General features: G+C 45.0%; 1 protein-coding gene across 2 annotated transcripts in view; it reads right to left on the reverse strand.

Annotated features, from left to right (window-relative positions):
- The window catches only part of AKAP12 (A-kinase anchoring protein 12), a 125231-nt gene that overhangs the window by 54581 nt on the left and 58291 nt on the right, over window positions 1-12359 (reverse strand). For both annotated transcript variants that reach the window (XM_034765422.1, XM_034765421.1), the window contains exon 2: window positions 69-186. In XM_034765422.1, coding sequence (XP_034621313.1) covers window positions 69-186 — 118 coding nt within the window. The remainder of the gene's footprint in view (window positions 1-68; window positions 187-12359) is intronic.

Consider the following 12359-nt stretch of genomic DNA (forward strand, 5'->3'; position numbering starts at 1 on the left):
TTTCCCAGTCCGTCAAGCTATCCTCAATGCTCTGTAACCTAGTCCATTCACTGTAGACTTTTACTTACCATCCGTTACAAATGTTTCTGTCTGCTGTTCATTCAGCTCCCCTGGCTGGAGGTTTAGCTCCACTTGCTCTTCTGCTATACCATTAATGTTGGATATCTGTCCATTCTTCTGTAAAAGCTGTATTGACAAGGGTGGGGTGGAAGGGGAAAAAAAAGAGAGGGATAAGGATAAAATGAATTATAATTTTCAAGCTCAAAGTATCATTCCTTCTCTTCTTTCACATAATAAAAAAAATTCACCACTTCTCCTAGAAATAGTTTCACATTCAAATTCATTTTTATATACATATGGATTTGGGGAAATAGAAGTACTAGACACTTACATAGCGCTGTTCTTTTTTAAAGATATTAATATTAAACTTTAATAAATCATTCAATCACCAAAGCACCTCTGTGAGAGAAGTAGGTATCTGGGATCATATATTTTGTTAGTCTGCTGCATAGGATTTACTGAAGAACCCATAATCTTGCCACAGAATTGTGCAGCAGAATCTAACCTTGTATTTAAGAAATAATTTAAGATTCTAATACTTATGATTGAGAAGAAAAACTCCTGAATGTGAACTGAATCTGACTGATGCAGTGGTTTCTTCCTGGGTCTACAAACAGCCTGAAACAGTAGCTCAGAGATTGATTTTCAGCATTCAGTTCGGGGAATGTAGGGGGTTAGCTCTGGAGATCAATGATCATTTAAAATGTCAACAACGTTGTTGCCATGTCAGCTGTTGGGGAAGCAACTTTTGGGAGGTGATCTAGGAGTTCAAGCCCTTTCTTCAAGATTGTCACATGACACCCCCCCCCCCAAAAAAAAACCCTTAAGCCCCAACCAATCGCTATGTATCCAAAATGAAAACCACTCTCACACCTTCCAGGATTATAAAAGCTCCAACTGATCCTTGCCAACATGCCTAAACCAGCTGTTTCTCCTTCTCCCAGACAACATAAAAAAGGCTGTGAGTCTGTCAGGGAGGTCACAGATTCCATGACTTTCCAGGTCTTCTGCAGCGGCTGGTGCAGCTCACCGGGGGGCCGCCTGAGCAGCTCGGGCATCCCCACCCCCAGCCAGCCTGCACTGCTGGGGCAATCTCGTTCCATTGCCCCCTAGCATCCACAGGAATTTGGATGTGGGAGGGGGCTCAGGGCTGGGGCATGGGAAGGGGTGAGGGTTCTGGGCAGCGCTTACCTCGGGGGGATTCCCCAGAAGCCGTGACATGTCCCTCCCTTAGCTCCTAGCTCTGCGCACTGCCTCCACCCACAGGCACTGCCCCCGCAGCTCCCAGTGGCTGCAGTTCCTAGCCAATGAGATCTGCGGAGCTGGCACTTAGGGCAGCACATGGACCCCCCTGGCCACGCTTCCACCTACGAGCCGAGGGATGTGTCACTGCTTCCGTGGAGGCGAAGAGCCGGGTAGGGAGCCTGCCAGCCCCACCAACCCCTACTCAGCAGCAGCAGCAGGGGTCCCGGGTTATGCGCTGCTGCCCGCCCCTTCCCCCCGCCCCAGCAGCAGGCCTGTCCCCACCCCATGCCCCCAAAGCATCCATGGCACTCCCAGCCTCCTACCCCTGAATACCTGCAGCACCCCTGGGCCTCACCCTACCCCAGAGCACCCAAGTTTTAGTTAGGGGTATATAGTATAAGCCATGGACAGATCATGGGCCATGAATTTTTGTTTACTGCCCAAGACCTGTCCATGGCTTTTACTAAAATACCCGTGACTAAAATGTAGCCTTAAACATCAACAATGGAGATTTGACTTGTCAATTCAAATACATGAGGTATATTGACCATGGAAATTTTGGGGCAGAGTAAAATAAACTAAAATAACATACAATATATTTGTATTATTCAGTTTCATATTTAAATCAGTCAGCTAAACCTTCCATTTTTTAAATTTAGCACTGAAGTACCAGAGAAACGAAGGTGCTTTACTACAGAGTTTAGACCCAGCTTGTTGCACAATGCCCATTCATCATCCCCATTTTGCAGTTGAGTAAACGAGGAAAACTAACCCAAGGCAAGATGTCAATGGAGTCTACACTGCAGTTTTTGGGAAACCTCAACCACTACACTGCAACTGGGGCAGGCAGCTCCACTGGTGGCAGAATGTTCATTCCACCAGCTCATCTAACCACACTAAGAGCAAGTCTAGATGACACAGTGGTAGCAAGAATACCCATGTCTACCTAACAACTTTCACTGTTGCTTGTAGGAATGCATAGCTCCCGAATCGCCAGCCCACGGGCGCGGCAAACTGCTCCCATGGCAACGAGGCAGGAGTGACCTTCAATCCAGCGTTTGTGTTTGGGAAACTTATTTGGCTGATTTGATTGTTTCCTCGCAGCTGGCATTCACGCGCTCAAGAGATGGGTTCGTTATCTTATGTGCATGTATACTGCCTGGCTTTTCTATGCGCAGAAATGTAACCACTAAGAAGTGTTGTAAACAAAGTAAGTAAAGAAACCCCAGGAAAAGTTCCTGGAGGTAGAGGGGCTTTTCGGCTACCACAGACCTGGAGTTCCGTTTCCTTTCCTGCGTCGTCACCACAGTTGCTATATGTTTAAGGTACTTAACTTTACTACTGTAACCATTCCAACTGAAATCAGTGAGACAACTCGTAGTCAAATTAGGCATGGGCTTAAGTGTTTGCAAGATTGGGGCCCAATTTCCTATTGTAGGGAAGTCTCACGAGGGACTTTGTGTCAGATCCAGGATTAGAACAGGAGAGCTCGGTTCCCAGTCATGTATATAGACTATACCTCTCTGAAAAAAATATTTATATTGCTTCAAGGAATTTATTTATTTAGCATGTGCATAGTCGTCTAGCCAAGCGATGGCATGTTCAGTGGTGTGATGCAGTTCTTCTAGGCCACTGCTGAACCTAGTCAGCAGGCATTCATCGACAATGTGCGTCATCGGCTGTGTCGCGCCACAGCTACACAAAGGGCTGTAACGAAGGCCCCAGCAATACTGGTTGGCTGCACAGAGACCTTGCCTGGTCCCGAACCTGTTCAACAGGGACCATTGGTACCGGGGCAGGTCAAAACCAGGCGAGCAACGAGGAACTGGTTGGGGATTATAACAGATATCCCATTCCTCTCCCCAAAGTGTTTCCACCCTAACATCCTGGCGTGGAGGATGAGACCATAATGGGTGATGTGACGGCAACCATGCAGCTGGTGGTTTTAAAAGGTTATTGTGCAGCGGCAGGCTTCAGTTGGTGCATACTTTCTCCAGTACTTGCCAGGGGCAACCTCTCGTCTGATATGAGGAGGAGCAATATTGCTCAGAACTGTGGAGTGGAGTCGGACGCAGGGTGCCAGAGATGATACGCAGGATACACATAGCGGCATGTAACTGCGTATCCACCAGTTCAAGGACTAGAATACTGTAAATGACCAAAGCTGTGTATTCTTTCTAACTAGGTTTACAGCTTGATTTTTAATTAAGCATAAGGCAATTAACATATGTTACCTTTGTCTAGGAACAAATTACAAGTGAATGAATATAAAAGTAAAAGGTCACTCAGTCATATTTCTGCATGAAATGTTTTCCCCAATATTGTTCATTACAAATAACACCTAAAATTACTATAATGGCACAATTAAAGAAAAAAAATCTCCCTATTTCAGCTTCTGTAATTTGTACAGTATTTTGTATATAGGCAATTTAACCTGTTTTTGTGGGTCTTCCACAGTAAGAGGGATTTAAAAAAAAAAATGAAATAAATTTATTAAAAAGCACAAAAGTTGGCAGAGAGATTTAGGATGGTACCTGAAACTTTTAACTAATTTTTTTGAAATTAACTAAATATCCAGTTGATTGTGTCTCTTGAAGAGCTCTGTGTAAGCTCAAAGAGAGCCCCTCTGCCTGGCAAGGATTGTGTTTTGGTAGCTCCCACAATGGGAGATGGTACAAAGAACAGAATGGGCCAGGTCCTGTGGGATTTCTAGCCTCCATGGGACTTCTGGGGTAGGCTTGAGATCTTGCAGGATTCAGCACAGGATTTGGAGCCAAAAGATCTCATGAGATTTGGCACAAGATTTAGATCCATGATCAGAGCTAGGTACTCAGGAACATGTCCTGTTTGCTTGTTTCCCCACCCTCTCTGCTGTGCCCATCCAGATGAGGACTCAGTGGGACAATCTCCCTGGGCTCTGCCTCCTGATGCTGCATGTGGGCCAGCAGGCATGCAAGCTGGTGGGACTGTGCCTGAATCACTTTATCCCAGAGTGGTTCACTTTTGTGGTACCCCGTGTGAAGCTGCTGTGGGCCAACTCTGGCGGCAAGGTAAAGGATGCCTCCCCTCTCCTGTGTGCTCCCAGGTCTCGGGGAGGCTGTGAGGTTAGGAATTCCTTGGGAGGGGAGGGCTAAGTCCCATGACCTGGGCAGATCCCAGGCGGAGATTTCTGGCTGCCTCAGGCTATGGGCCATGCCCATGAGGTCTGCAGGACTTGAGTTGGTGGCAGCTGCTGTTGGATGTGTGAGTGAGCCCAGTCTGCCCCTTACCTGTGGGGTGGATTTTACCTGGTAACTCTGTCTTTCTGTGCTAATTTAGTTGGTTCTTACCATGGGCCCATTATTGCTCCAGCAGGGCAGTGTGGTTGCTGGGCTGATCGTCCTGATCTGGGGGCTCCCTGGCTTGGTTTTTGCTCCTGGTACAGATCTCCTTTCTATTTGTGCATTTGTCTGTGCTTGTGGTCTCTCCCTAATCTCCTGTGAGACACTAGGAATGCTTGTAGCCTATACATAAGTACAACGTAGAAATTTTGGATGTGAAAATGGAAACCTTCCATCATGGGCCATAGGTAGTATGTCTCGTGTTAATATTGCTGGTGATGAGATGTGGGCAACAAGATTGTTTTAATCAGACACTTATTCGGAAGTGTCCATTTCCACTCCAAATATAGACTCACGGTCCTTTCCTACAGCAGTTTAATGGATTAAAGCACTGCTTCAGACTGATGCACTTTAGTTATGGGATTTGCACATTTACATAATTACACTAGGGCAAACTTCCTTATTGTAGTTAGGACCTTAGACTGTGGAGACTGTATCATGTGTCTCACTCCAAAGATGGGACATTTCCACTCCTGAACATACTCATTATCTCTGTTCCTCCCCCTTAAGTTCAAGAATCTTTGTCCAGGAGAATGCAGCCTTTTAAATTCTAATGTACAAGCTGAAGGAGAACAATCATTTGCAATTGGAAGGCAAATGACTACTCCCTCACCTTGCTGAGCCCCACCCTGCCAATGGAAACCAAGACAATAGAGGTATGAATAGATTATCTAGTGAATGATGTTAGAAAAGCCCTGTGATAATCATCCATTGAGCAAACACTGGCGGGAAGGAGCTTGTATGTGAGACTCTGCAGAACTGATCTGATTGTAAGCTTAGCTTAAGAAGGTAGTGTCTCAGCAGAGACATCCCCCTCCAATGAACCCTTGCTTATAGAGCCAAAGTGACTCTGCTTGTCAAGTTAGGAGCTGCCTCTACATTAGAATTTCTGCCATTCTGTGAATATGGATGAATATGGTAGCCCCTGATGTACCTTCAGAGTAACAGCCGTGTTAGTCTGTATCCGCAAAAAGAAGAACAGGAGTACTTGTGGCACCTTAGAGACTAACAAAGATGCATCCGAAGAAGTGGGCTGTAGTCCACGAAAGCTTATGCTCTAATAAATTTGTTAGTCTCTAAGGTGCCACAAGTACTCCTGTTCTTCTTTTTTCCTGATGTACCTCTGTCCCTCAGTGCTCATGAGACTGAACGTGTCACCAAAGCATGATGCAGGCTTCAGCTTTGCTGGGCTGCAGTCTGGTCTGTTAAATGGGAGAATTTGAGCCCCATGTCCTAACTGTAGCCTCAAGGCAAGGCATTAGTGTAGGTGGTAGCTTCCCCATTCTGTAGCCAACGCCTGGATTATTAGACTATGCCTTAATAATGACTTTCAGTATATCTATCTCTGTCCTTGCATACCATTCCTGCTCAAGCACATCAGTCAGTGCCAGTGAAGAATTCTTCCAGTCAGATGGGTGTTTCATGGACCTGGCTACTGTGTGAGTGCACCAGTCATTTGCTAGATGAACTGAACACTCATTACTAGATACCTAAATGGTGGAAATGGCTCAACTTTGGAATTTTTTCCTTGTGTGCCCTCAAGTGAGCACGGGGAGTGCAGTTCGGGTGCTGAATGAGCAGAACCACCCCAGAAATGGAGTCCTACTTGCTCCAAATGGTTCATGCTTGTCAAATGTGCACATTGTGATCTCAGCAGAGACTTGTCTCAGTCTGTCTCCTCTGTACTCCCTGACAGCAGCTGGAATGCATATAACTCCACTCTTGCTGGATTTAAGGACAGGACACCAGGGCTTATTTTTGCTCATGTCTTCCCCACCACCTGTGAAAGTGAGAGATTTGCCTTCCTAGCATGGGGCACAGCAGCCCTTCATAGGGAGGGGAAGTAGTGACCCCACCTGCATGGAATCCTTAAGCACTCTCTCTTTGGTGTAGAGATGTTTAACAATTAACAACACCAAACAGAAACATTCATGCAATATTCATTTCACGGCCAAGCATGTGCCTGGGGTTAACAACGGCATAGCGGATGTTCTCTCAGGGCTTGTCTAAACTGGCAAGTTTCTGCGCAGTAAAGCAGCTTTTTGTGCTCAAACTGCAGACGTGTACACACTGCCAAGCCACTTTGTACGTAGAAACTCCTGAGTTGCAGCGCTGCAAAAAAACCACCTCGTCAAGAGTCATAAGGCTATTTGTGCAGAGGCTCCAGGGCTGTAATTGGCCTCCGGAGCTGTCCCATGAACACAGAGGGTGTGTGTGGGTGTGTGTGTCGGGAGCTGATGTCGGGCTTTCTCCCTCTAGGGTGACCAGACACCAAGTGTGAAAAATCGGGACAAGGGGTGGGGGGTAATAGGATCCTATATAAGAAAAAGACCCCAAAATAGGGACTGTCCCTATAAAATCGGGACATCTGGTCACCCTATCTCCCTCCCCCTCCCCCAGGACTGGTTGCTTCCTGCCGCGGTCTGAACTTACAAGACAGCATGCTGGCACACTCTCTGTCCTCCAGAACACATTGTCTCTCTTCCCCCTCCCCCCCACACTCCCTATCACACATTCCCCTGCCCCCTCCAACTTCAGTTGAAAAGCAGCTGGCAATGTAGTAGGATGCCCATGCAACAATGGGATTGGGAAACCCGCATCATGTGATGCTGTGCCTGCCCCATGAGGCATTGCAAACCCTTCCCAAAGCACCCTGTGGCCAGTTACACAGTGGGATAGCTACCACAATGCACTGCTGTCTTTGCCATTGCAAGAGCTGCTAATTTGGATGCGCTCCAGTGTCACAAGGAGCAGTGTGGACACGCAACAGCGGTTTAATTCCAGTGTTTTAATAAAAGTGGTATAACTTGTGGCACAGAAACTTGCCAGTGTAACCATACCCTTAGTTGCAAGTCAATGATTGATTCAGAGCACTAGCACCGGAAGCCACGGCAGTGCTAGAGCAGATGCCACCAGCCCTATGGAATCTTGGTTACTAGAATCAATATCCACTACCAAGAGAGACTTGCACCACACACCTTTTTACCTTACACAATGGCATGAGGAGTTTCAGAGGAGGCTGGGGGTCTATCCAGGGCCTGACCTACATCAGAACCCCAAATTTAGCAGTTCATGGTCTTGCTATAGCTAACTGGTTGTCCAGGGTGCTCTTTTACTGCAGGTCTGTCAGTTGTCCAGACCCCTATTGTGGATTGATGGTCCCCAGGATATGGAAGGGTTGGGCCACAATCCTGGGGTGTGGAGCAATGTCAGGAAGCCAGGTCCTTGCAGGTCCTTAGGCAATTAGTTGAGGTTCTTCCTTGAGTCTATCGTTTGGAGGCAGCCTTCTGTGGGCTTTTTTCTTGGCCTTCCATGTCAGTGACTTGTTCCCTTCAGCCAAGGGAGATTCTTTGGGGTTGGGGAGCTTCTTCATAAAAATCTTGTAGCTATGAATGGCAGGACCCTGGGAACACCACCAGGCGGAATCAACTTATGTCGCTCAGGGGTGTGAAAAAACACGACATACATTTTGCTGGCATAAGTGGTAGTGTGCACAGTGCTATGTCGCTCTCCATCCTGTCGGCATAGAGTGGCTTCAAGAGCAATCTTACAGTGGCGCAGCTGCACTGGTACAGCTGTACCACAGTAAGGTCTTGAGTGTAGACATAACCTAAGTGTCTTTGACTTCTTCCATACGGTGGTCACACCAAAGCTGTCTCTCTCACCAACAGAAGTTGGCCCAAAATAAATAAAATAAAGCCACCTCAACAAGAGGCATAAAGCTTTTGCAACAAAGTTAAAGTGTCAAAGTGTCAGTGTAGACACTGCTGCTTGTTTTGTCGACATAACTGGCCTCCCCCAGTATCCCACAATTCCAGCCCTGACTGCTCTGCTCACTGTTTTGATCTCTGCTACCCTGCAGGCATGCACCCCTCCCCTTTCAAAGATTAAATCATTAACGTGGAATGCTCCTGTTGCCCTGCACTAGGAATACAGGGGCAGGCAGACTGTGCTGCGGGGCCGGAGTGGGGGGTGGGACGGAAGGGGGAATAGACTGCTGTGCTGCTTTGACATTCCTCAGCACTGAGAGCTCACAGAGCTGCTCAGGATGCGGCTCCCGGCAGTTGAGGAGGCTGTGAGAGAACGCAGAGGGAATCACAGAACCATAGGCAGGCAGGCAGAGCAGGCTGCTTCGGGAGCATAACTTTTACCGACAAAATTTTGTAGTGTAGACAAGGCCTTAGAAATGGAGCTTTGAGATACGGTTAGTGACTGCAAACTGCTTCTGTTTTAAAAGTTGTTTGCAGTGTTGTAGCCGTGTAGATCCCAGGATATTAGAGAGACAAAATGGGTGAGGTAACAGCAGAGTTTTGCCGCCAAAAGTAGCTTTGTGGTGTGTACACCTCCCCTGTTTTGTCAGTTTGTCCTGTAGATAAAGCAGACGTTTAAAATTCCCCTAGTCACATATAATTTCCTTCAATACCTAGTCACACTCATGTGACATCTACATTGAAGACCTGCTAATTAAATGAAGGGTCCTTTGCTAAATGCCACCTTTCAAACAAAGTAAAGAACAAAATAATCTCTGGATGTGTGAAGCACCAAACTGGGTGGAAAAAGGAACAACACTTTGGATGATAAAAATCCTTCCCAAACCAGTTAAAACAAGCTTTTGAATTGAAAGGTTTATTTCTTTGGATTAACAAATATCCTGTTGCAATGGAATCTCAAATCAGCATACAAAGCACTTGGTAAAGGTGTTAAGTCTGCCTCTTATTTCAATGACCCACTTATTTGCCAAACCTCTGTCTGAGAAAGCTCCATTGTTGTTTGCAGTGTTGTTGTAGCTGCGCTGGTCTGAGGATATGAGAGAGACCAGGTGGGTGAAATAATATCTTTTATTGGATCAACTTCTGCTGGCGAAAGAGACAAGCTTTTGAGCTAAGAGCACTGTGTAGCTCAAAAGCTTGTCTCTTTCACCAACAGAAGCTGGTCCAATAAAAGATATTGCTTCACCCACCTTGTCTCTGACTGACACACTCTAGGCTTCCTCAATAAAAAAAAAGTGTGTATTAGGGTTCATGGTAGTCTGTTGAAAAGCCCTTAATTAAGTCAAATTGATTCCACCTGGTGGTGTTCCAAGGCTTCTCAAAACTGCCCTTCACAGCTACAAGATTTATGAAAAAGGATACCAATGTAGCATAATACCACAGATGGAATAATTTGGCTTCACAGTTTTCATTACATGCTGAGACCAGATATTAAATAGAAGAGGGGAAATAGAGAAGGGTTCAACACTCAGATTACATTCCCAATTCTCACATTTTCTTGTTTGCAAATGTAAAACACAGGCCCCTTAGAATGAGTAGTACTCCTGAGTATGAGGAACTGCAGACTTTTGCACGTCTACACAGAATTAATTTAGGCTTTTAAATTCCATTGTAACATACTAAAGGCAGTAATAAAGATGGAGTATTGACTTAATGTTTGTAAAGTACTTTGAGATTCTTGAATGAAAATCTACCAAAGGATATTATATACTTTTAAAAAGGTGTTTTCATAATTTCTTTGTACCAAGCTTGCTTGAATAAATTTAAATTTGTTCTGCTAAATATCATTTGTACAGACCATTCATTCAGAATTGAAATTAAATAACAAATAAATAAAATTGGTAACCAAGGACCTAATTATCAAACAAATATACATGTTTAACTTTACATAAATGAGTTGACTCATTGGCTCCAATAGGACTACTCATGAATCAAGTTACGCTCATGCACATGCATTTATTTTTAGGCCCTCAGAATTAAGGCTACTTAAAGTAAAATTCAATTACCACCATCTCTACATTTCAAGGAAACCACAAGGCAATAATAATTCATGTATTATAACACTCAAATATTGCAGACTCCTCACCACCACAAACTCTCTTGAGTTTCCTTTTCCTCTTTTCTCACTCAAACACACAACCTTAACTCCAATCACAGCTAAATTAAGATATATTCTCTATAGACACACGTGCACTCAAAATCTACCATTTGTTTATTTGTAGATAGAAAAGTATGCGGCCGGAGACATTGTTGTGAATTTGAATTTGTTTTAGATGACATAAAATTATGCACTGTCGTTGGTTATACATTGGAAGTGCCAGGGAAAGTATGTTTTTTGTGCTGGAATTAGAAATAACAGGTCCTCACTGACCTCTTTTTCCTGCAGCATTTTGTCTGGAAATGAGACATCACAGCTAGAAGTTGAAATCTGAGCTGTAGCTGTGTCCTCACATTCCAAGTCCTCCAAAGTCTGGCCAAGGAATGCAAAATTTCAGCCCAAGCACTGTTTATGGAAGAATGAGCTATAAGCCTCTGAAAGTACAGTAGCGAGACCAGGGTATACTCTGATCAGAAAAATTACAAGAGTTGGCCTTAGTAAGTGTTTATTTTAAACTATTAAATTAAAGAAGATTTTTTTTCAGAAGAGGAGATTTCTTGACGCCTACATGAAGGGCACCTGTAAAGTATAATGGAATATTTATTTATTTAATTTGAATTCCTACAAATATATAAAAAAGCACCTATCATATGTCATCGGTACCTTTGCCACAAATTACAGGTAGAACAAAACCAGCAGCTAACCCTTCACCAAAACACTTGGGCCTCAATATAACTCCTTTACCTCACAGACTTAACCCAATTAAGCTCATCTCCATTCCAAAGCTTAAGAGGGCTTGCAGTGTTCTCTGAAGCAAACCTGAGTTACTTCAGACAGAATTCAGTGGTGAACCCCACATCCACAGCTGCCCTCATTTAAACCAGCAGGTCTGATGGAATAAGATTTTTAGTTAAGTAAATTGAGGTGATCCAGTTCCTGCAGTGGATATCATTTTATTGTGGCAAATAGCTTACTAGTATAAAGACAAAACTCACTGCAAAAGGATTTTCAAAAATCCTGGAAGAGGATAGCGTTATACACGTTCTACATTCTTCTCAGACAATCACTCATGGCATAGTAAAAAAAGAAAACATGGCAAAAAAACAAAAGTACAATTTAATTGGCAGTGAAAGTTTAAGGTTCATTTGAATAATACACTGATCCATCCATTTTTTAAAAAAATAGTGTATTTTCTTAGTCTGCTCTTCTGCTGTCGCTATGAAGCTTGAATCACAAGTAAAGATCCAAACTGCCAACTTCTAACCCATGGTTTCTCAACCCATGTGTTGCGACCCAAAATTGGGTTGCCTCAATGTGTCAAAGTGTTTGTTGTGTGGTAGGCCCGGGAGGAAGGAGGAGATCAGGTCTGGGGAGAGGGGTCAGGTCCTACCCTCAGTAGAGAGGGGGACCCTAGTGGTGGAGGGGAGAAAGGGCTGGTGCTGCAGAACCCACCCTGTGGCAGCGGCTCCTGCGGCTCCAGTCCTGCAGGGCTGGCTGGGCTTGGCTCTCTGGGTGTTGCAATCTGATTCATGGGGTTGCAGCACTGCTCATTGTTTGGCCTAGCTGGTCTCCCTGTCATCACGACAGAGGGGCAGAGTGAAGTCATGATGAGACCCTATGCACCAGGTCGCAATGTCACTTACACAAATCAGGTTAGGCTGCCCTTCCAGGTTAGGAGAGCCAGGCCAAACCAAAGTGATGGCTGCAACCCTGTAAGTAACAATGGCTGGAATGGAAAGCTGAGCCCAGCCAGCCTCGCTGGACAGGAGCCTCTGCTATAGTACATCCTGCATACTTATTACATTA

Source organism: Trachemys scripta, chromosome 3 (assembly GCF_013100865.1).
Source record: "Trachemys scripta elegans isolate TJP31775 chromosome 3, CAS_Tse_1.0, whole genome shotgun sequence".
Lineage (NCBI taxonomy): Eukaryota > Metazoa > Chordata > Testudines > Emydidae > Trachemys > Trachemys scripta.